This window comes from Dromiciops gliroides, chromosome 6 (assembly GCF_019393635.1).
Source record: "Dromiciops gliroides isolate mDroGli1 chromosome 6, mDroGli1.pri, whole genome shotgun sequence".
NCBI lineage: Eukaryota > Metazoa > Chordata > Mammalia > Microbiotheria > Microbiotheriidae > Dromiciops > Dromiciops gliroides.
The window spans coordinates 278,165,544-278,190,105 of record NC_057866.1 but is presented as its reverse complement, the minus strand read 5'-3'; the positions used below and the strand labels follow the sequence as shown (position 1 = coordinate 278,190,105).

The following is a 24,562-nucleotide window of genomic DNA, read 5'->3' as shown; positions in this document are numbered from 1 at the left end:
CCATTACCCCCTGGACTGTCTGAAATGTTGAGTCTTCCAAGGCCATGGTGTTTCATGGCTTGCATCTAATATATGTTAGAATGGTGGTGTCCCAAAAAAGGGTGGGCCTCTGAGGGTGTAGCCGGGGATCACAAGGGCTGGGGTTTCCCCCTACAATCCAGCCCACCCTCTTCCTGTGGGTCTCATTCGAGAGGTCCTGTGCTTTTACTATCCGTGGATCAGTTCGTATGTCATCTGCACGCCGCTTAGGGGGAATGCCCGTCATTTGGACAGCACGCCAGACACGGCCCATGAGAGACAGGCCCCTTGGGTGAGCATGTCTTTGCCAAGATTTAAACATCAGAAGACTGCTCAATTCCTACCGCAAGCATGGAGGAATCTTGTGCACGTTCCTTGTGAGAGGAGAGCCATCAAGCCAGCATTTTGCACTACTAAATCCATCTTAAATAAATTGCATGAACTTGTATCCTCTATCTTTCAGTCAATTGTGTAACTATGTGATCTGCTGTGGAATACCATTTGAGAAAGTCTCAAAGTTCCCACCTCAGTTTTATCAAGAATATACCTTTCCTATGTGGGAATGTAGGGGCAACCAAGCAGCACAGTGGATAGAGACTGGCCTGGAGTCAGGAATCCCTGAGTTCAAATGTGGCCCTCAGACATACTAGCAAGTCACTTAATTCCCATTTGCCTCAGTTTCCTAATTTGTAAAATGGAGAAAGAAATGGCCAACTACTCCCCTATCTCTGCCAAGAAAACCCCAAATGGAGCCATTAAGTCAGAAATGATTGAAATGTGGGGATAGAATTCTCAGAGATTTAGAGGATAAAGGAATATAGTTCAATAGCTGATTATCACCTTTCCTTAAGGATACCAACCAGGTCTTTGCATTGGTTTGGTAACTTTCCTTCTTCTTGTCTTGTCAATTGACCCCTAAAATTCTGTCTGCTATAGCATAGACACCCTTTAGCTGCCCATCCTGTCATATCTAGCACCATTTCTACTCCATCATTTAGCCACTTGGGATCTGAAGCATGATGGTTCAACTGTCACTGATGAAAAAGTTACAAGAAATACTGGCCCATCTACTCCATTTGGGGGCCATTCCTGTTTAATCTTGAAATCTCTTGAGATAATGTGGTTTGAGTGTCCCTTACCCCATTACATCTTATTGTTTCATGATGTAATACTTCCCATGGCCTTCCACATCCAGTGTAAGCTTTGGAAAGGGAATGTAGGCTATAAATTGATATTAGCCCTGGCAAGGAAACCAAATGTTTGCTGAAGGGAAGGGTTGTGACATTTTCCTGAAATTTTCCTTAACTGCTGTTCCACACTGCTGACAAGCCCTTTGATCACGCCTGTCTCTTTAACAGAGAGCCTAGGCATGACAGAGGGAATTTTCCTGAGAATGATCTAGTCCCATATGCCACCTTATCTGTAATGAATTTAAAGAAATAATCATGAGGCAGTAAGACAAAAAACACTCTCCAAGGCAATCTACCAGCCTCAACTCCATCAAGTCTAAACTGAACTAATTTATTTCATCAATCCTTCTACCTCAACTCTGCTTCCCAATTGTTCTGAGATGGTCACTCAAAATAGCCAGGTCTTCAGAATTCCAGCTTTTCCTGGAGGGGCGCATTATAAAAATGTTTCAGGGACCACTACGTGGCTATACAAAGGTCAGTTGACCCTTCCAATATGGGAAGCCCTCATGGCTCTCCTGAAGGAATAGCTGCCAGTTTAACCTTGAGGGTTTTTCAGAACAATGGGATGGGATGGACGTGCTCTTTTGGTGTCTCTGGCTCCATCTGTGTCTCCCAACAAAGAGCAGAACAGTTCAAGCTAGAGTGAAATGAGTACTGACTTTGGGGTTAAAAGCCCTAGGTCTGAAGAGCAGCTCAGACACTCACTAAACAGGAAGCTAGGCCAGTCGAGCCAATTTTTATCTGGGCCTCAGTTACATTTCTAAGAGGGCTCACCTTTCCTCATTTCAGTTGTGAAAATCATGATGCTCATGTCACATTAGACATCTGAAATCATCTTATTTCTCAGAAATAAGACAAATGTAAATTTACTCGTCAAAATGGGCCATGATGGTTGGCAATTAAATCTGTATCCAATAGGAGAATTGATCTCTACCTTGCTTAAAAACAGATGTGTTTAGAACCCTCTGGTGACGAAATGCAGAGAGCACGGTACAGTCCAAAGAGCTGTGGACCCCAGGTATCAGAAGACGAGACCATGCCTCTGCCGCTAGCTCACTTTGTGGCTTTGGGCCAACTATTTTCTCTCTTTGGGTCACTTTTTCACAGGGGAAGTGGTAGTGTGCTGCTGAGGTTTGGAACAGCTCTCTGAATACCAAGGGAAAACCGACCCCCACAAGAAGGCACTTATCAAGAAGACCACCAGTCAAGACGTGATAGATGTAAGAAAACATTTTTGAAGCCTTTATTTACAAAAGCTTTAAAAACAAATAATACCTTCTGTTTTGCAAGGAACTTTTCTGAAGAAGGACCACCCAGTTACAGCATCGTAACTCAACAAGAAAAGAATGTTAAAGTACAAGGGAACAAGCCAATCTGGCAAACAGCTAATACGACTTGAGTTAAGTGCAGGTAACACACACACACCATGACTTGCCGTCCATCATCATTTCTGAGTAGCGTTTTAAGTTACCCATTACCAAAGTCTTCCTTCACATGCTCTGGCCTGCTCACATGCTCCTGTCTACATGGCTAAGAAAGTATTTCACAGTTATTCTGTCAATATATAGAAAATATATTGCAAAGATATACACACAAAATAAACAAGCATTACACTCCTCAGGTGACTTTATTCACTCTAACTTGTCTTGTCGTTTTGTTGTTTTACAACAAATCTCTTAATCATTTTTGTCTTTGTAGCAACTACAAAAGCATAATCTCGTCTCTTCTAATTTAATTTGGTATAAGACATACCTAAGGTGACTTGCTCTCTTTGGACTTACTGACTTGTGGAGTCGCCAAAACAAGGGCTCGGTAAATATGACTATCACGGGGGAGGGGCAGCCGAGGGCGGGTAAAAGCGAGCGAGGAAGCGGACCAAGGCAAAGGCGCGGCTGCGCCACAGGGTGCCGGCAGCTCTGCCAGGGGCAGAACGCTGCCGAGTAGCACTTCTTCAGTCCCAAAGCCCATTCCGAGACCGATCCAAAACCCAGTGGGCCTGGTGAGCAGGTTCCAAGGCCCCAGGGACAGCGAGCGGGGGCTCAACTCCTCAGGAGCCCCTTTCCCTTTCGGGAGAGCTTTGCCAAGTCAACGATTTGCAGCACGGTAAATAGACTCTGTTCCATGGGTCCAAAACAAGAGAGTGCTGTGTGAAACTGGCAAATGATCAACTTTCAGGCTAACAGCAAGGAAAACCCAAACTTCTACTAAAACGGTGGATCTGAGTCACTCTCTAAAGTGCAAAATTGATGGTCCACAATCTCAAATAGCTAAAACTCTTGCATACTGGAAGGGACAGACATGAAACAGGGCAATAAGTTACAGTCAGTGCTTGTTAATCTGGGATTGGGGGGAAGAGGTGTAGGGTACAAACTAAGACCAACTAGATATGTTTACCAAAAGATTGAATATGATACGGATGTTCCCCTTGGCCACACATGCTTGCTAACAGATGGATTAATTATACAGCCAAATTTAACCTGAAGACTCTTCTACTTATCAGGATCTGTGGAAGGAATGGTCATAATTAGTACTGAAAGACAAAAGAGAAAACGGTTTGAGAAGGCAGGGTAAAAAAAAAAAAAAGCCTTATTGTCTACTGTCCAAGGGATTTAACTGGAGATAAAACCTATATACAAGCACATGTGTAGCTCCAAACACCAAGGCCTGCTGTCCATCCATTTCATGTCATGACTGCTTGCTGGCCTCCTCTTCATACGCATTCCCCGTACCATTCTGCACATAGGAGGAGCCCGAACCAAGGCCGTACAAGTGCCCACAATACTTGGCATCATCGATGTGATCTTCAAAGAACATCTGAAGGGGAATTGTGAAGAAAAGGACAGCTTAACCCAAACCTCCTCCCAACAGCCCCTACTGTGGCAGGCTTACTCACTTCTCGCAGTCCTGGCCAGCTGCGCGGGATGCTGCCATCTGTGGAGCGCAACCCAGCCCAAGTCTGCGAGTAAAAAACACGTGAGGCCCATGCAAACAGACAACACAGCCCTCGGAGAGCGAGCATGAGAACCCCGGAAACAGCAAGTCTGGGCTGCAGAAGGGCTGAGGTGGTGCAAGGTGCACAGATTTCTGACAGAGGGTTAGCTAATGCTGCAAACAACACTAGGAAATAACCGTGGAGATGGCTGGGCGATCTAATTCAAGTTCGGAGGGAACTCTGCAAAGCAATTTACAAGGCTGAGTTCTACCCTGCACGAGGACTGTATTTCCCCCCACCTGGGACTGTAGAAATCTTGGAATGGATCTAGAATACAGTACAAGTCCACAAATAAATATTCCCTTTCCCCATGCCTCTTCAGAGATCTTAGATGTTAAAGGGGTCCAGTCTACATTCTGCCCAATTCCGTCACTTGTTCATAATCACCACTGCTTCTTGGCAAGAAAATCCATCACGTTTTTATGATGCTTCCCATTCTTCAATGAGCTAAAGCAGCCAAATTATTGCCAGAGAATCACCTTTTAAAAAATTATGAAAACAAAAGGCAAAGCAACACTGAAGAGCACAGTGGTTATGCAAACGAGTGGGGCATTTTAAGTCAGAAGCAGTGTGGGAAAATGGAGAGAGCAGGAGACCCAATGCCATTGGAAGTCTTGTCCCCAGCGTTGGGCCTCAGTTTCCTCTTCTGTAACACAAGGAAAGTAATATTTACACTGCTTCTCTACATATCAGCTGACAATCCCCTAACGTCTTATAATGGGTTTTAAGTGCTGTCCTGTACAGGTATTCATACCCCAGCTTTCCAAATGAAGAAACTGAACTTAAGGGGTTGAGACTTGTCCATTCAAGAGGCAGAACCTGAACCCTTCTCTGACTTGTGTTTATTCCACTGCAAACCCTACACAAATGACAAAAGGAACTGTCGTCATCATGGAACATTCCTTACTCAATTCCAAAGTAGAGATAAAACCCCCCAGTATGGACGCATTCCTGAAAAAGTAAATAGTTCAAGTCAAATCAGAATGCATTAGGGCAGGCAGCTTCCTGGAAGAAAATCACTGCCAGCTGCGGGAGGATGTGTGGGATCCCTTGTTTCGTCATTTCCCTGATGTGGACACTCTGTGGTGCAGGGAAGACGACACTCTTTCCAAGTCTTTTTTTTTTTTTTTAAAGTGAGACAGTTGGGGTTAAGTGACTTGCCCAGGGTCACACAGCTAGCAAGTGTTAAGTGTCTGAGGCCGGATTTGAACTCAGGTCCTCCTGACTCCAGGGCCGGTGCTCTATCCACTGCGCCACCTAGCTGCAACTTGTGTCTATTTAGGCTTGGAATTATAGTCACATTTACACTGATCACATAGTTCATCTCTTGCCAGAGACTCTTCTTACTTACCTTCCCAGTGTTAAAAAAAAAGCCACACAGTGATTTCTTTATTTTTGGCCCTGAGAAAGGCCTCCACTTTTAAATTTGCCACGGCTAGGATGTGGCTCAAAGTCAGAATGTTTGAGCTCTGCTTTTGCTAGCTGGGAGCTATGACTCGTACATTTGGATCCACACCCATTTACCTCCTCCTGTCTGCTTGCTCTGCTTCTCCTCACACACTGCTCAGTGTAGCCAGAAGCAATCAAGAAAGCATGCTGACTGTGGCAGTTAACCTCAACTGGGTTCTCCCTATGGAGCAAGGAAATCCTCCTATTCCTGCCTAATTAGTAATTCTCTCCTCACCCAACCTAGCATTCTCCATGATTCTTACCACCAAGGTCTTCCCATCATGTGTATGTAAAAAGTTCCTCTCCCATTCCTGATGACCTGCCCTCCTTCTCCAGCCTCCAAAGAGGCAGCCTTCTGCTCCCGAAGGCCACCCGCTCCACACAGGGCCACCCTGCATCCCATTCCCTCGGGTCTTCTCCAGCAGATGTCTCCTTTTCTCTCTCCAAACTCCAACCGGAATCCAAACATTCAGTATGTATACTAACCTTTATCCTTTGACTGCTGATTACCAAAATGATCTTAAACAACTCCTGCTGGCTACTGTCCTAAAGCTCTCTTCCCCTTCCCAGCTAAATTCCTTGGAAAAACCTTCAGCCTCTATTCCTTCAATTCTGTCCTCCCACAATCTCTGAAACACTCTCCAAACACTAAACTGCTCTCTCCAAAGTTACCAATGATCTCTGTTCATATTCAATGGCCTTTTCTCAGTCCTAAAGCTTAAGTACGATGATGACACCCACTATCCAATAATCTGCTCCTCACCTCAAGGATCAAAGAGAAATTCTGTTTAGAAGTGCACACTCTTCCTAAGTGGAGCCCCTCTTGCTTTTCCAATTTTCTTCCACATCACCACCCTCCACCCACTCTTCAGCCCAGCCACAATGGCCTATTCGCCAGTCCTCCCCCGTGGCACACCATCTCCCATAGCCATGGCTTTGCAAAGGCTTTTCTCAATACAGAGAATGCTTTCTCTCCTCACCCCAGCCTCCAGAGTCCCTGGCATCCTTCAAAGCTCAGCTCGAAGATGCCTTTTCAGGTTCTGCCTGCTGCCAAGGCTTCCTCCTTTAAGTTACTTTCCACTGACATGGGCACAGTCTTGGATATGTACCTATTTATAGACATTCTCTGTCCTCCATTAGAATGTGAGCTCCTAGAAGGTTGGAAATCCTCAACTCTTGGCAGCGCCAAGCCCCCAAACTGGCCGCTGCTCTGCAACTGCTTATCTTGGGCACTGCCTGGGGCTTCGGAGAGGGTCACACAGCCAGGGTGAGCCAGAGGTTAAGACTTGCAGCCAAGCGCTCTCTCATGAACACTAAGTGTTCAGGGCTTTCCCATCTAGGGGGGCACAAAGCCTCATGAAGTAGTTAAGGCAAACACAGCCCTCCCTTTGCTGGCCAGATGAGGGGCCTTAGCCGTCAGCCCTCCAACCCCTGCCCCCCCTTCAGACAGGAGCTCCTCACGGGGCCTCCTGGGGGCGGCTTCCTCTAGGAGGGATGGGAAGGCCCAGACTGGATACTAGGCAAGGCCTCCTCCCGCTCCAACGTTCTGTAACTGTTCATTCAGAATGAGAACCCATCTACTGGGAACCACAAGCCCAGCTCAGGGGCCTGTGCCACACCAGCCCAAGAATGGCCGGCGGGCTTCTAATCCCAGCTCAGCCACTAACAAGGTGACATCTTGAGGACAGATCCCTTCACTTCTCAGTCTGAGTTTGTGCTCAGCTGAGCTAGAGAGAGCGCCATTGGAGGCAGAGGCACTGTGGTAGAGGAGAGAAGCCAAACTTCTCTGGGCTTTGTCTTCCTCATTTACCAAAGGAAGGGAGCGGACCAAGTTACTCTACTCTGTCTCACAACCACTTTGTTCAGTCATCTGAAGAAACAAACACCCACCCCCAGAGAGAGAACTCTGGATTAACCAAAACAAAGTCCCTGCCTCCTAAATCCTTTTTGCCCACAGGAAGCGTCTGCCATAGAGAAAAAAGAACTGCAAATGCCCCCCACAAACACAGTGGAGTAAAAAGCAGTGAATTCTTCATACTTCTCTCATTTTGAAAAAGGCCATTCCCGTCAGTAAAGAATCGGATCCTGCCTGGTGCTGTGGCCCTATCCGCTCCAGCTCCAGCTGCTCGGCCACTTCCTGAAGGCCGCCCTATAATACAAGAAGAACAGCCTCGGTTACAGAGGGAAGCCCAGGTCCCGTGACACAGACACACTCAATGGAGGGGAGGGGAAGGTGACAAAGGGAGAAAAGTCAGCTACACGTGGGGGTGAGCTTTCCCACTATGGGGAGAGAGGGGGAGATTCAGATAGGAAAATAAAATTCCATTGTAACAATCTTCAGAGAGAGAAGAGAAATGAGTCACTGAGAGCCAACCACAATGTGGTCCAAATGGCAATGACCTTCTCCACAGCAGAAGAGAGGGGCATCACTCACATTCAACACTGACCCTCCCATCACCAGCCGTGGAACAAGTGAGCTGTCTGCAAGATGAGGGGCTGGTCCCAGACTATCTTCCCAGGGTCACATCTGACTCTTAGCAGACTCTGCACCTCTAAAGGGAGGCTGAATCAGAGATGGTCTAAGACAAGACCCACTGGAGCTCACGTTACCCTGGAATCCACAAGGAAGCACCAGGGAGGGTCTTTAGAGAAAGCGCACTGAATTTATTTCTCTCCTGAGCTCAGACACAGCCCACGCTGGACAAAACTGATGTGCATTCAAGGCTACTCTGGGATGCCATAAAATGCTCTGAGGACATGTGAGTGATGTGAGTGATCCAAGGATCCAAGGCAGCAGGTTTTGATGGAGAATAGATGACTAAGTGTTAGTGATGTGGGCTGCAATCTATATTCCAAAAATTCCCTGGGACACCCTCCCGACATCCAAGACAAGTCCTCTGGGCCAGAAACCAGAAAGAAGCATCTAGGGCCAGCCATGCCTTTGCCCGGTCCAGTCCAGTCCAGGCGAGGCTGAAAGCAGCCACACAGACCACAGGGCACACCATCGGGAAACCCCACAGTGGCTACTGCAGCTTTTCTCTTGCGTTCTTAACCTGACACAGATAACCCCCAAACCGACATGCCCATCCTCTAATGGCTCTCATCAAATGCCAGCCCCACCCCCACCCCCACCCCCACCCCCACCCCCTTTCAGGCTAGGCCTCTCCTTTAGCTCAACAAAGGCTCGAGGCTCTTCTTTATCCTGGGCCTTCCCTCCCCACCCAAATCCAATCAGTCACCAAGACCTCCATCCCATCTCTTCTTCCTAAGGACAACTCCTCCAGACCATGTTACTGCCCATCCCAAACCTGTCAGCACCTCCCTACTGTTTGAAGAAGACCCAAGCTCATTAGCTCGGTCTAAACTCTGCCCGGGCAGGCTCCAGGTGGCCTTGCCAGTCTAACTTCCTAGTCCTTCCCTCCATGCAGCCAAAATGGCTTCCCTGCTATTGCCCGTACTCTCCCTCCGTGGCTCAGTACAGCCTGCACGCTCAGAGAACCTTCCCTGTCATCCCCCCACCCCATCAGTAATCTCTTCCTGCTCAAACTGCCAGCTGGATGCTTATCTGGTTCTTGGGGCATCACAGGAGCAAGGGAGCTCCTTTAGAACATTTAACCAAGTGGTGGCTTCCTTTTACCAGGCTAGCCATAAAATACAGCTGCCCCTTGGGCCCTGCTGCACATGGCTGAGTGACCATTTCTGGTCAGCATGACTGAAAAACCTAGAACGCTGCTCTCCCAATGAGAAAGTTTCTACTCTCAGGCTCGAGGCTCTGGTGTAGGCCAGGGAGCAGGTGACCTGGAAACCTCCTAGACCCGCCACCCTCCAGGCAAGCTCAGCCCCCCGTCCTCCATGCTCACAGGCTGGGTGCCCGCAATGTCAACAGCACACCTAAGAAGGAATGACAAACCGCGCACCTGAGAGACGAGGCGATCACAAGCAGCCACTCTGGGCTCGGGCTTCCTTCAAAGAGCCGTGCTGTGACCCCCATCTGGTGCCAGCGCATTTAGCTTCTGGAGAGTGTGCCAACAAGCAAATCTTACCTTAAGGTTTTTGCAGCTCTTCATGAGGTACTTGACATCGTAGATGACCGGAAAGAACAATCGGAGAATCTCAAAGAAGTCCAGCTCTTCTTCAGGCAAGTTAGAGTTGGTCAGGATTTTGATTAAATAGCCAAAGTCATAACCACTACAAAAGGGCCAAATACAAGAAAAGGGCGAGATGAACCACACAGAACCAATAGTTAACCTCCTAAGTCCACCTTCCACCTCTAGGCTGTGTGATGTGGTCCCTGGGACCCTCCTTCCGCCCTCCAACCGTGCAGCATTTCTGAGAATAGCTCGGGCAAAGAGTCAAGTCCTGCTGACCAATCCGGGGGTGAGCGAGTGCCTCTGACCTCAGCTAGGCAGGTTCTCAGGTCTGTAGTGTGTGACTTGGGCGACAGGAAAGGCCAGTGTGGAGGGGTTGGCCAGCGCCTGCAGTTCCCTGGCAGGGCTTTGGGACACATGCCATGCTGGCTAACAGCTCAGAAAAGAAATGTTTTGTATGGTTATAGGTGAAAACTCCAGAATCTTCTCGTAGGAAGGTTCCCAACTCTGATGAGGCTTGGCATGCCGGACTTGTGCAGACAAGGCTTCCCACCATGTTCCTTAGCAAATACTACTTTTAACTCAAGTCCCTTTGCTGCATTTCTGATCCATCCTGAGCAATGAGACAAGAATCCCTGTTCCCACAGAAAGGGCCACTACGTTCCCAGTGAATTCCCTATTCAGCCACAGCAAACCCCAAATTGAGAACTGCTTTAGCAGGGGAGGAGCCATGTCTTGAGGGACCAAGACCATGAAATCCTCCCATCTTCACAAAACTGGGACAACGCCAACCATCCCCTACACAGGTTTCCTAGGAAACGTTGATCTGATGTGCTCGAAACAGACAAACTGAACCAAAGGGCTGTGTGGGGTGAGAAAATGGGCGGAAAATACTAGAAGAGCCTGGGGATCACAGAACAAACACGTCCAACTCACCTTCCTGGCCTCACACGTAAAGTGTGGGGATGCCCTGACTGACCAATTCCTCACTAGGTCTTTCCCTCCACAGCAGTCCATATCACAAAGCCCAAGCCTCTGTCCCGAGTTGCCCCAGTCAAGTTCTCTTCATGCCCTCACGACTGGATTCGAGTTTGTAAAGATGGACACTCATTTCCTGAAGCTTGGCTTCCTAGAGCCCCAGCCTCTGCTCTTTTCTCTCCGGGACCTCACCTGCTTTCATGGGCACCTGCCTGATACCCACACCTCTCATCTCCTTAGGCTCACCTTGTTCACCACCTTCCATTACCACTAACACACCAGACCTGTCATCTTTCCCCACTAAGCTGTCCCTATTCCTTTCAATGGCGTCAACAGGTTTCCACGCTGGCAAACGCAAGGCCTCAGAGTCGGCCATCATCGATAAAGCCTGCTGACATTCTGCCAGATTACACTTTCTGTAACTTTACTGGCTTCCCACGATGCACAGAATGAAGGCCAAAAGCCTTCACTGGGCACTGAGGGACCGTTCCCTTCCTTTCACAAGCTGACCTCTTTATTTCACAGATGAGCCTTTCGCACTCCATCATCCTGGCTGAAGCCATGAACACTTTCCCCTCTGCTCATATGCCACGCACAGCAGGCTCTAAGCACTTGGTTTCTGTCTGGCAGGCCGACACGCCTCCCTCTCCTATCCATCTTGTCTGTAACTATCACCCGAATGTGCTATCCTTGGCTTTGAAGATAAAACAAACGAATAAGCTTATTATCTCTGGAGTCCTTTCCCGTTCCTCTTCTACAGTTATCTCAGTGACTTATCTAGAGTCATACTAAATGGCGTTAGAAGGGTGACCTGGAACCCAGGATCCCTGCCTTTCAGAAAGCCTGCAGCAGGCAGGTGGGCACTGATAAACAAAAACTGACCAAGCCAGACCGTGGCGATGATCTACTAACAAAGCAACTAAAAAAAAAAATCCAAAGAGAGATGAGAACAATGTTATACATAGTGGTTGGGTTCCCACAGAAGCCTTTAACACCCAATGTGGCTGACGTGCAGTGTTACTCAACCTAACCATCATTCTTGTAAGGAGGAAATTCTGATGTGTCCCTAAGATCTTTACTCTTAGGGGCCAGCAGTTGAAAAGAAATCCAGGATAAAGAGGGTAATGTCCTCTGCAAACAGACCAAGATCTCCTGGTTGAAGGTCACAGAAGATAATACGGTCCTGTTTTTGCATTTGTCACACTCCCATCTCCGTTCCTAGACACACTGCAAAGACTGGACATTTATCATCTCTTCTTCAAAACATCAAGCAAATACTGTGTTTTCTACAGTAGGAGTTTTGGTTTTGTCTTTGTATTCCTAGCACTTAGTACAAGGATTGGCCCACAGCGAGGACTCCACACAAGTCCTGGGTTGGCAGTCCTTCCCCCACTGGAAAAACTTAATTTTTACTAAAGGAAACCGTCTTTCTCCCTAGAAATCCTCCACAACAATCTCATGAGGTGCTTCCCAAGATGGTTCCTCGATGAAGAACATGTTTGTTAAATGGACTTAAAGATATCTCTTTGAATGAGCAGAGAGGGGATGGGGGGAGGGGAAAGAGAATGAGACAGAGAAACAGGAGAGGGAGGAGAAAAGGGGGGCAGGGAGAACTGAAATATCCCACGTTAACTTTACCTGTGAAACGAAAGCCACTTGACCCCCTCACACAGCACCACGCCCGACGTCATAAGAAGTTCTGCAAAATACTGTGTCTCAATCCCTTCTTCCTCATGCTTTTTAAACTGGATTCCCGAGGTTGTTAGGAGCTCTATGGAGTCCTGGGCATACATGTCCTCCCTGGAGGGAAGAGAAGAACAGGACTGAGAAAGGACACTTCAAGTGATGCCTGATACCACAACATGCATCAATAAGTACCATGTAGTAAAGGACAAAATGGGTTGTCAGCTTAATGTCAACCATTCTAAAATACACATTAAAAAAGCCATTTTTCTAGGTTACAGCATCATTTGAAAGTTGTCATGTCAAGTCATTTATCTCTTACTTATGCAAGACTTGATTTTCAAGGATATGTCAAACTGCAGCTTTCGAAGCTGTCCTCTTAGTCTGTGTTTTTTTCTGGCTTTCCTTCTGTCCACTTCTCTGTATTTTTAAAAGATGCCTCAATGACATTTTCTTTCTCCTCTCTCCTTCTCGTCAACCCTCTCCCAATGGCAGAAAAAAAGAAGAAGGAAGTGTTCCTAAGGGAAACCAAAGTGAGGGACCCTCCTCATCAAGATAAGGAGAGGATGCCCAATTTGAGCTTCCAAACACATCTGAGGAGGGACCTCAAGAGGACAGAGATGCTTCAAGGAGAAAGAGGTGGCGGCTTGTCCTCTCTCAAGAAGGTGGCTAAAATGTCCACTGGCACAAACACTCATTATTACACCAGCGAAGCACTAGACACGATGCAGCAGCTGCTAATCGACGGAGGGATGAATAGCTCAGTGAGTTCTGAGAACCTATGGGTTCTCCCTCCACACACCTCCTGCATCCCCAAGTCTTTCTCCATTTATTCCACAAGTCCTCCTTACCTTTCTCTCGGCCTGCTGTAATGGCCTCCTGATTGCCCTTCTATCCCATTCTCCTTCTCCCATCCATTCCCCACACAGGTGCCCACATCACCTACCCAAGCCACTCCCATACTCAAGGATGTCCAGAAGATGCCCCTTATAGAATGTCACTCCAATCTTCCCTCTGGAATGACTTCCACCAGGCCCCTCCCACATTCTTTGTGCTGGCCAGGCCTGGCACCGCCTCTGGCCTTTGTTCATTTGCCCTGGGGCCTCACCTCCAAGTGTGACCTCCTACAGGAGGCCCTTCCTGACTCCTTTAGTTGCTAGCATGCCACTGAAATGGCTTGTCAGGTGACAAGTACTGATAAAGCACTTAGTGTATACCACAGCCTGGGCTGAACACTGGGGACAGAACAGGAAAACCAGTGCTTATTTTCAAGGAAAGTGCTCTCCCGACCTCAGTTTCCTCAATGTAAAAGGGGCTAATAGCAGCACCTCCCTGCCTGGAACGTTGTGGCGATCAAAGGAGACACATCTAGGGCGACTTGCTACAAATAGCAGCTGTTGTCCTCACCAGGCCTATCACCCCCCAGGAGCCACCCCACCATGTATGCAGCCTCCGAGTCGGCAGCCTTGGTTTCCCTGGCCCAGCCCTGCACTGCACACCCACCAAACCCCAGAGTCATCACACATCACGGATAAAAAACAGGGGCTAAACGTGTGCTCCCTTTGGCTCCAGGCTCCCAGTGAGCAACAACTCCCAGCCTGCCGGCCTGCCTCTACCATCATCAGAGCCCCCTTACTGCAGCCGCCCCTCCACCTGGCCCCACAAGATCCTCCCACCTTGGTCACCACACCCACATAGCAGTCCCCAGAGACCTATGCCACTGCCCTGACCTCCAGTCCCTCTCTAACCAGAAACTCACTCTTCCTAGATAGTGAAGAGAGGCTCAAATGTCTGAAGTGTCTGTGCTGCTCCTAGAGGGAGTGGTGTAGATTCAAGAGCCACGAGACCCACACGTGAGCCTGGCTGTGTCACTACAGGCAGCTCATACCAACTCTCTGAGCCTCTAAGGACAAAAGGCATAGGGAAAGGGAAAGGAGCACTCATACAACACCACTGTGTGCGGAGCTCTGTGCTACACACTTGGCAAATATGATCTCATTGGATCCTCATAGCAACCCTGTGAGTGGTTGCTCTCAATATCCCTGTTCTACAGTTGAGGAAACTGAGGCAGAGACACATGAATCGACTTGCCCGGGGTCACACAGCTAGGAAGTGTCTTGAGGTGCAAATGAACTCAGGTCTTCTCTGATGTTCTGGTGGCATGCCACCAGAAAAAGACAACTAATGTTTCCAGGTAATTCTCAAAAGATTCAAATGGCAGAACTATCTATCTGGACTGGAAGAAAGGGCTTCTTTGATAGGAATTCCAGTTATCAATAACCTTCCCACGAGGATATCGGGACCTTTATCAGCAACCCGAAGGTCACCAAAGTGAGGTTCATTAGGGGAAAAGGGGTAAACCCTCCACCTGCTCAGGTGATCCCATTCCACTCTCTCTCCTCCAACAGACTGCCCCCTCTCATTTATCTGCAATCTTGAATGGTTGGTCTCCTACTATCTCTAAAAATGCCTAACACCTTCCCCATCACGAAAAAACCCTCACATGACCCTTCCATCCATGGTAACTTTTGTCCTGTCTTTTCTGCCCTCTGTAGCTCAACTCCTCAAAAAGGCCGTCTCCTATCCCTCACAGCCTGGCTTTTGGCCTCATCATCCTTCCCAAACCGCTCTCTCCAAAGTTATCGATAATCGCTTGGTTGCTAAATCCAATAGCCTTTTCTCAGTTCTCATTCTCTTCAACCTCTCTGCAGCCCTGGACATGTTAATAGTTCCCAGCTCTCTGACCACTCGTCTCCTTTGCTGGATCCTCCTTCAGATCATACCCATTCACAGTCATGATTTGAAGACAAGGATTCGATAACCACCTCTACGCTGACGATTCTCTAATCTCCTTACCCAGCCCTAACCTTTCTGCTGACCACCTCTATCCAGTCTCACCTTTCCACCAATCTACCAGACATTCTGAACAGGATGTCCCATAGACAGCTCAAACCCAACATGTCCAAAACAGACACAGATGTACATAAACATATGTACACACGCGTTCCTCCACGGACATGCATGTGCCACACAAGCCTCCAGCCAACAAGCATTTATTCAGGAAGCACTACTTATGTGGCAGGCACCGTGCGAGAACCGAGGAGTACAATTACGAGAACAAGAAAAGCCCTGCCTTCCGGGAGTCTGCGTGCCAGTGTGGTGCTATTGTGGAGTTGAAGAACCTGGAGACAAACAGAGGTGACACATGTAATGACACTTGGCTGACACCGGAGTGAGGAGTGATGGGTAACTCTGAAGTGCCCAACCCGACTGGTGTCCGAAACAGCATCACCAGACCAAACAGGGATTCTGGAGGAAGTAAGGGCTGAAGGGAAACGACCATGAACTCCACCTTGGACAAGCCGGACTTGACCTGCCTAGGGGGCACCTAGGGGGAGATGTGGGACTAAGGCTCAGAGAGAGGAGTGCTAGATAATAAGCAGATATCTGAGAGCAGATGAGATCAAGGAAGAAAGTATAGAACAAAGAAAGGGGAGGATCCCGGAGAATGGAGAACACTATTCATGGAGTGTGGATGTGCAACATGACAGTGAGTTTTTAGTCCGGACCAAACCACAGGGCACAGGAAGCCAGATCGGAGAGGGCTGAGGAATGAGCGGGAGAAAGAAAGTAGAAGCAGCAAGTGGAGCGGGCTTGGTCCCTGTGTCTGACTGAGAGGGAGGATGGCTCCCCAAGGGGCAGGGTGTCGAGAGGGAGATCTGAGCAGGTTTGAAGGCAGCTGAGGAACAAGAGCTTAGAGAGATGGATAACGGAAGGGACGAGCTTCCCTTGAGGGGACGGCCTAAGGGGGTGAGCAGAGGAGACAGAAGGCAAACAAAAATGGCAAAGAAAGGATGAGGAATGATACCAGAGGCAGCAAGGGGGTTGTGGGTGGGGCATCACTATGGACAGAGGGAGACCTGAGTTCAAATCTGGCCCCACCCTCACTGGGTGTGTGACCCTGGGCAAGCAAGCCACTTAACCTCTCTCCTACAGAGTGGGACTAACAAGAGCACCTCCCTCCTGGGTGTATTTACAGTCTAAGTGCTCACTTTTACTCTTAGGTTAAGATGATGCAAAATGTGGGACTGAGGTGTGATGGGAACTCAAAAAGGGTGGTCTCAAGTTTTAGCACACTGAGTTCAAGCTCCATTGAGAGCAAATGGGGAGTTGTCTGTGGTTTGAGAAGAGATTTGGGGAAGTTCAGAAGACTCAGAGAAGAGTCATGATTGACATGTTGTAGATCTAAGTGGCTAACACAAATCTGTAGTTATCTCAGGGAGTGCAGTGACACCACATCTTCCCCCAGAGTTCAGGAGCAGGCCAACAAAAGAGTAAAGATGGATAGTGGGAGGAATCCAGGGCGAGGGTCTACAAGGGCATCCATCAGTTAGGGGAAAAAGGGCTAAAGCGAGGGAGCAGGGACCTTGGTCTAACCAAAAAGGGAGGGGGAGAGGGACTGGAGATTTCAGTGAAGGTTTAGGAAGGTGAGGCACAGGGAGAACCAGAACAACACTTTTTGTCTTAGAAAAGCATTGGAAGGAAAGTGAGTACCAGCTAACAAGAGGCTGAACAAACTGTGGCTTATAAATGTAACGGACTATTGTTTTGTCATTAAGAATAATGACTTTGAATAAGTCAGAGAAATCTAAGAAGACCTTGATGAACTAATGAAGACCCAAGTAAGCAGAACCAGTATATATTTTATAGGATCACAATACTGTAAAGGAAAACAATACTCAAAGACCCCCCTCTGATAAATTCAAACAATAACAAGATAGCATGTTTTCTACCTCTTGGGAGAGAGGTGGAGAAAGAGGTAAAGATTATGAAACACATTTTCAGATGGGGCTGTTTTGATGTGTTTTCCTTACCTGTCCTCTGTTACAAGGGAATTCTCTATTTAGGAAAAGGATAAGAGAAGAGACATTATTGAGAAGTCATAGTAATTTCAGAAATTAATAATGCACTTTTTAGAGAACTATTTCAAATAGCTCTCACAAAGAATAAACTGTTACTGTATCTTCAAGAGCCAAATAGAATGTTAAGAAAAGAAATTCTTCCTGGTAGGTTTGAAACATCAGGTAAAAATGTCTTGCTATTATGAAGCATCTTTCCCTTTGGAGTCAGAGATGGGATACACTTTATCTTTGATTCATTAGAAATCTATAAAGACAAATACAGTGTATTCTGGAAAGACTTCCCAGTGATAACTGAAGAGGGAAAAGGAAAAGGATTAATCTAGGTTCTCCCTGTACCCCACAAGACTCTCTTAAGAAATATGAAGATTCTGTATCTGCAGTACACTGAATGGTGAAATTGTATTTCTGGAAGTAAAGAAGAATCATTCACTGTTTTACTGAGAGTCTGAAGTAAATGGCATGGAAGTTTCTCATAACAAAAAATACTGCAGATAGCTATTTGTCTTTATTATTTATTAAATGTGTTCATAATCTGCATAAAACTCTTGGGAAGTTTCCCCTTAACTAAGTGGATAACCCTAATACAAGGAAATGGAGATTTTTAGTTAACCAATGAGAAAGTTTTAAAGTTTACCAATGAGAAAGAAAATATCAAAACAACAAAACTAAATAAGAGAACAAACCAAGTGATAGGCCAAGGGGTGACATAAAAGTGAGGTTGGTAGACCTTATAACCTTTTGAGGAGTCATTCAACTGCCACTATTACAGTCAGGTTGCATCAAATCGCCTTCTTGTCATCTTAAAAGTGCTTAGTACTTCTAAACTGTAATGAAAAATGAAGCTTCAGCTTTGAAATTACACTTCTTACAGAATTTTAGGATCATTAGCCTGTTCAATTATAGACTCTTTAGGACACCCCCTCCCCACTTCCAATAACTAAAAACCAAAGTTTAGGGTTTTTAAACTTACGTTAAGTTAAACTTGAAGTTGAACTGCCATGTTGAGGTTCCTGGAGGGTATTCTCCTTGCTCATTCATAAATGTCAATCCAAGCTGAATTATCTTTAGCAAGTCTACATTACATCTCAATAGCTGGTACTGATAGTCAGCATTACTTCTGAATTCTCCAATGGGTCTTGCAACCACACCTGGAAACTCGGTGTCCTGTAAAATGGTTTAGAAATTCATGATTTGCCAAAGTCACTCAAGTATAATCCAATCATTCCTAAATTAATTTTTCTTAAGTAAAAAACAAAAAAACAAAGAATTCTGCTTTTTAGGTACTACTTTACAATTTATATTCCCTTGCGCCTGCCAACTTTTGAGGTTCAATTTCTTGGGATTTTCCTATTTAACCAAAAACGCCTATGTAGAAGGCACATAAGATATACCATTATCAAAGACAATCATATAGGTTTATACTTGAGAGAAAAAAAAAAAAAATCACAGTTCAAGCCTCCAGAGGGCTTATATGAAACTATGATGATCATATATCATAGCACCAAGAACCTAGTTGTTTCAAGAATTAGGACTAAAGTTCAAATGGACAGTTCATTTTACATTTCTAATCTCTTTTTGAGACAATGCCTAGGTTAGCACTGCTGGCTTATCTTAAATTTTCTTTGGCAAAACAGCATTTTTTTACTTCCTGGGGAAAAGAAAAACTGTAAAAAACATTCCTATCCCACCCACTCAACTCTGTGGGAAGTATCTCTTCTCTCATGTCCCCACTACTGACTGGTGAGGGAGCAAAAATTGTTTTACCCTCAAAACAGTGGGTTAAGAGTTTTGCAGGATGGCAAATAACTGATTTCTGGTTACTTGGAAATTTCCATTTAAGTGGAAAAAAATAATAAATTTAATTTAATGTTCTCTCACCACAAATTCTTCCTCCTCTCCTCCACCCTCAGAAAATAAATCAATGTTCTACAGTTCAGTTCTCAGTGTCTAGAGAAGGAAATGGAGAGGCACTACACATCCATTTAAAAATCAAAGCACTTCACTGACAGGCAGAATACAAGGTCAAATTAGCATTTTTCTTCATGCTAAGGATTAAATGAGCACAGAGAAAAGGCCTCTAGCAGACCGATTCCTCTATGGAAGATACAAAGAAAGATGAGCATCAAACAACATCAGAAAGCATGGTTTAGGGTCTCTGATCGATGGAAATAGCAGTGAGATCAAAGAACCATGTAAGTAAAGATGGGAAAAGGAAATTTCAAGTTGTCATGGATTAAGGTTTAAAAAAAAAATCCTTTTTCTATGGGAAGAAAAGCCAATTAGATTCAATGCAGCCCTGACTTATGTTCCAATAAAAAAATTCTACCACTTAAATATTTTCCTCTTTTCCTCTACTCACATCATGCACATCAAAGAAAAGCCATATGTCGATAACTAGCAATTTTACAAAAAACATACAAGGTAAAAAACTGAATTACAAGCATACCATGGCAACATAATTATACTTCCGTATAACTTGACGAATTTTCTTCATCTCGTCATCCAGGTTGCAAGCCCAAACTTCACAAATTCTTTGGCTATGATCTACAGTCGCTGCTGGCATAGTGGGAACACGAAGGGTTTAGATGCCAACAAGCATCAAAATATTACACTTGATTGAAGAGTCGTTTTATAAAATAAGTTTTCTTATCCTTTATTTTTGTACCTAGAACATTCAAAAGAGAAAGCAAATTTATAATACTATTTCCATAAGCATTAATAAACCCTGGCCGAAAAGCCGTCTCACCCAGTAAACCTACTGAATAAGTCTACTTGTAAAGTCTGCCTTCTAATCAGAAGTAACCTAGATTTTCCCCAACTTGCAAAGTAGACATCCCCCAACTGTACGGAATGTTCATATTCTGATAAAAATTACACTAACCAGTTATGTGACCTTGGGCAAGGCATTTAACTATTTCAAATGTAACATAAGAATGGGCCAGAAAGAGTACAAGTGAATTAGAATCGCAGAATGTTTCATCTGGAAGACAACTCAAATGCAGAGGTTCTTGATTTGGGGTTTCACAGACCCCTTCTGGCACAGCGGGATTGTTTTTAAACCAGTGAAAGTAGTCATTCCTCCCCACCCAAGTCCATAGAACCCCCTGAATTCTATTTAGACCTCAACCAAGGTTTCTTATCTGACTGCCCAGGGTTCTTTCCATTATACCAGTCAGTTCCAAAGTATTGATTAAGTGCCTACAATAAGAGGAGCAGTACTAAGCTTTGGGGACACAAAGAAACATAGTCCCTGCACTCAAGGAGCTCATATTCTAATGGGGGGGGGGGAGAGAAGAAAACAAAAAACCCCACCCATACAGTGTAAATGGAAAGTAATCTCAGCTGCAAGGCAGGGGCCAACAGAGGAGGGTGGGTATGGGCAGTGGATGAGGGGGCAAACAGGAAAGGGCTTCCTCTATAAGGTGGGATCAGAGCAGTCTTTTTTTTTTTTTTGCTGCGGGGCAATGGAGGTTAAGTGACTTGCCCAGGGTCACCCAGCCAGTAAGTGTCAAGTGTCTGAGGCCGGATTTGAACTCAGGTCCTCCTGAATCCAGGGCCGGTGCTCTACCCACTGCGCCACCTAGCCACCCTGGGATCAGAGCAGTCTTAAAGGAAGTCAGGAAGTCTTCTAAGCGTGGAAGACAGCCAGCTTGGAGGCTGAGCTAGGACATGGCAGGATGTGTGTGGGAAATAGTAGGCAGGCCAATGAAGAGGTAGGAAGGGGCTAGGTTTTAATGACCTTAAAAGCCAGAAAATGTTGTAATTGTAAAGGGTAATGGCAGTAATAGAGATGTTATGGAAGTAGAAATGACAGGACTTGGCAAGATTACATCTGTGGGCTTGACATGAATGAGACACGGAGAACACCAAGGTTATGATCGTGGGGGACTGACTGGGGCAGTTCTAGTGTCCCTGGCCGTGATAGTGAAATGGAGGGATTTGGAAGGAAAGATAATGGGTGTACTTCCGTCTTTCTCCATTAAAAACAAAAATCTAACCAAGTCGTTTTTTTGACATTTCATTCTCAAGCCTGTAAAAACAAGGTGTTTTAACTTGAGGATTTTGAAGCCCCCTTCTGGTGTGAACATTCTGAGAGTCGCAATCAGTTGAGAAAAATGATAAAACCTGGACTACATGCTAACTTGCAGTGGACTGGTTTAAAATAAGGCCACAGATAATAGGAGAAAGATACCAGGGCATCCAAACCATCAACCCACAAACCCTAAAGACTTCCAATGAAAGGTAAAAGGGCATCAAGGTAGTATAGGGGAGAGCACTGGGCCTGCAATTACAAAGACCTGAATTCAAAGACAGCCTCAGATATATCCTAGCTGAGTGATCTTGGGTAAATCACTTAACCTGTTTGCCTCAGTTTCCTCATCTAAAATGGACTTAACAGCATCTTCCTTCTAAGGTTGTGGGGAATGAAATAGTATTTATAAAGCTTATTAGCCCAGTGCCTGGCCATAAATGCTAGCCATTGTTAATAACTGCTGCCCCATTATGAAAGTGACATTGCTTCATTTCTTAAGGAAATATGCAGCAAATCTCTTCAACCTAACAGATACAAACGGAATAATTAAAAGTAATAGAATCCAACTAATTCTTGGGGCAGCTAGGTGGGGTGCATAGAACAACGGGTCTGAAGTCAAGACTCATCTTCCTAAATTAAAATCTGGCCTCAAGACACTAGCTGTGTGACCCTGGGCAAGTCGCTTAACCTCTATCTGCCTCAGTTTCCATGTCTATAAAATGAGCTGGAGAAACCACTCCAGTATCTTTGCCAAGAAAATCACCAAATGGGGACTTGAAAATGGGGACAGGACTGAGCAATAATACAGCTGATTCTAGAAGTTACTCTTCTCCAGTTAAATATGATCAAACTCACAGAATCTCACGGCTAGAGAGAAACTTGGGGTTATCCAGCCCAGAGATCACAAAGCTTGTGCAAAACTAGGTCTCTTAAGTCAGCTCAGCTCATACCAAACAAACCAAAGGACCAGAGGGCATTTGGGAAGTAGTGTGGTGTGTACTGGGAATGACTCCTGGCCTATCCCAGAAACAAAGGCCCACCTTTTTAACCCTTACAATAACACTACTAAACTCTCTTTAGAACAGATCACCCAAACTGCAATGCAGGAAGAAGTGTGCTGAGGGGCATGATGTGAGAGCGGTGGTCCCCAGAGGGAGAGCTCACATGCCCCATTACTAGCCAGCAAACGTTTGTTAAACTGTGGGTGGTGACCCCCATATGGGGTCCTGACGAATTTGACAACAGTAAAAGGTATGTATACCTATTTTGTATTCAGGACCAAAAGAGTGGAAAAAGTTTAATTAGTCCTGATCTAGAGGAAGGCCCTTAATAAGTTGGACAGATCCCCACTCAGGCAATGAAATAGTGATCCCTCTATCACTGAAGGGATTCTAGAGAGATGAGGCTCTATATTGGATCGGTGCTAGCATACCCTATACGCTGAGTCTGGGCCATTCCATTTTAGTTTTGATTTTGGTGGTGGTGTTTTTTTCTTTTTTGCGGGGGCAAGGAGGGTTAAGTGACTTGCCCAGGGTCACACAGCTAGTATCAAGTGTTTGGGGCAGCACTTGAACTCAAGTCCACATGACTGCAGGAGGCTTTATCCACCGCACCACCTAGCTGCCCCCGGGCCATGCCATTTTCCGCCCACATCCGGTTTTATGCTCCAGTAAAGAAGCGAAGAGGTTCTGCTCCGAGGCAGGCCGGTGCCCTAAGTCAGCTCGGAAAGGGGCGAAATCGCTCCAGTCCCCGCGGACCCTACGACTCGGGGCGTTTTAAGGGGTTCTGACAGCGGCTGCTCCCTGGCACGTCTCCCCTCTGTCTGGGCGCACACAGAGGTTGCCCCCCGCGCCCCTGGAGCCCGCACTGAAGGTGCCCGATGGCCAGCTCGGCGCTCTCCTCCCGGGGGAAAGGGGGCCCCCGGGCTCCCGCCTCCCTCCCAGACGCCCCCAGACCCCATAGCCAAGGTCGGGGCCTCCCCGGAGTTAGCGTGGGGGGAGGGGCCACGGCGGGGCGGGCAGTGACGAGGGGAAGGCCGCCCCGCCTGCTCTCTCGGCGGCCCCGCGGGTCACCGGTCCCTACAGCCCGGCCCCCCCTCCGCCCCCGGCCGGGCCCCAAAGCGCCGACGTGTCCCGGCCCCGCCCCAGCGGGAGGCGCCGCCCCTTTCGGGAAGGGCCGGGCCGAGCTCGCTCGGAGAAGGTTCGGGAAGGAAGGCGGAGGGAGAGAAGGGGGAGGGGAGCGCTCGGGCACACCCACCCCGCCCCCACCCACGCAGGGGGGGGGTTGGGCGGGGGAGGCGGCGGCGCCCCCGGAGCCAACAGTCATAAATAACCCCCCCCCCCCGCGCCCTCCCCAGCCTCTGAGCGCGGCACAAGGACGAGGCCAAGGACGAGGCCGGGAGGCGCCGCCGCCCCCGCCCCCGCCGCGCGCTCCCCCGGCACGTGCTCGCCCCACCCCCCCCCACCCCTGCGGGGGGGAGCGGCTCAACCCGTAGCCCCTTCTGCGGGCGAGGAAACCGAGGCGGGGCCGGGCGGAGGGGGAGCCCCGGCCCGCCCCCGGCCCCCCCCGCCCCCGCGCGGTTGGGGGAGGGGAGGCGGTGCCAGCCAGTCCCGCCCTGCCCACGTGGGCCCCGAGAAGGGCTTCCCGGAGGAGGCGGCGGTAGCTGCCGGCCGGCCTCCCGAACCTCTCATCCAGGCCGTACCTGAGCGCGGGTGCCCTGGACCGCGAACCCGGCCAGTGGCCATCCAGCCTCCGCTTGCATGCCTTCAAAGACGAGGGGCTCACCTCCCGGCCTAGCCGCCCTCCGCGCCGGGCCCGGGCCCGCAGTACAAAGCCCTGACGTCATCGGCGCGCGCCCCCTCCCCTCCCTGCTCGCTCCCGGGCCCGGCGCGCGCCCCCCGCGCCCCTCCCCCGCCCCGCGTGCCCGCGCCCTCCCCCCACTCCGCCGCGCCCCTCCCCCACCCCGCCCCGCCCCGCGTGCTCGCGCGCCGCGGCCCCGGGCGCGAGGACCTCCGCCGGTGCCGATGCGGTCGTCGTGCTCCTCCGCCTCGTCCTCGCCATAGAGTCAAGCCTCAGCGGCGGCCCCATAGACGCCTCTCGCCGGCCAGGGAGAAGGGGGCGCGGGAGCCGCGCGGCGCCACCTCTCCTCACAAGTCCGGCGAGGCGCTGCACGATGACGTCACTCCGTGCCGCGGAGCCCGAAGCGC

General features: G+C 47.9%; 1 protein-coding gene across 2 annotated transcripts; it reads right to left on the bottom strand.

Moving 5' to 3' along the window:
* Positions 1–2,426: 2,426 nt before the first annotated feature.
* On the bottom strand, positions 2,427–24,502 carry CNOT7 (CCR4-NOT transcription complex subunit 7). 2 transcript variants are annotated; one of them, XM_043971538.1, is made up of 7 exons: positions 24,366–24,502; positions 19,770–19,988; positions 18,294–18,487; positions 12,357–12,518; positions 9,696–9,840; positions 7,691–7,801; positions 2,427–4,025 (listed from the first exon to the last, which is right to left on the bottom strand). In XM_043971538.1, the coding sequence occupies exons 2-7, from the start codon at positions 19,884–19,886 to the stop codon at positions 3,897–3,899; spliced, it is 858 nt and encodes a 285-aa protein (XP_043827473.1). In that variant the 5' UTR covers positions 19,887–19,988; positions 24,366–24,502; the 3' UTR covers positions 2,427–3,896. The 2 variants fall into 2 exon arrangements, with proteins under 2 accessions (XP_043827473.1, XP_043827474.1); XM_043971539.1 differs by lacking the exon at positions 24,366–24,502 and adding an exon at positions 24,058–24,212.
* Positions 24,503–24,562: the final 60 nt, after the last annotated feature.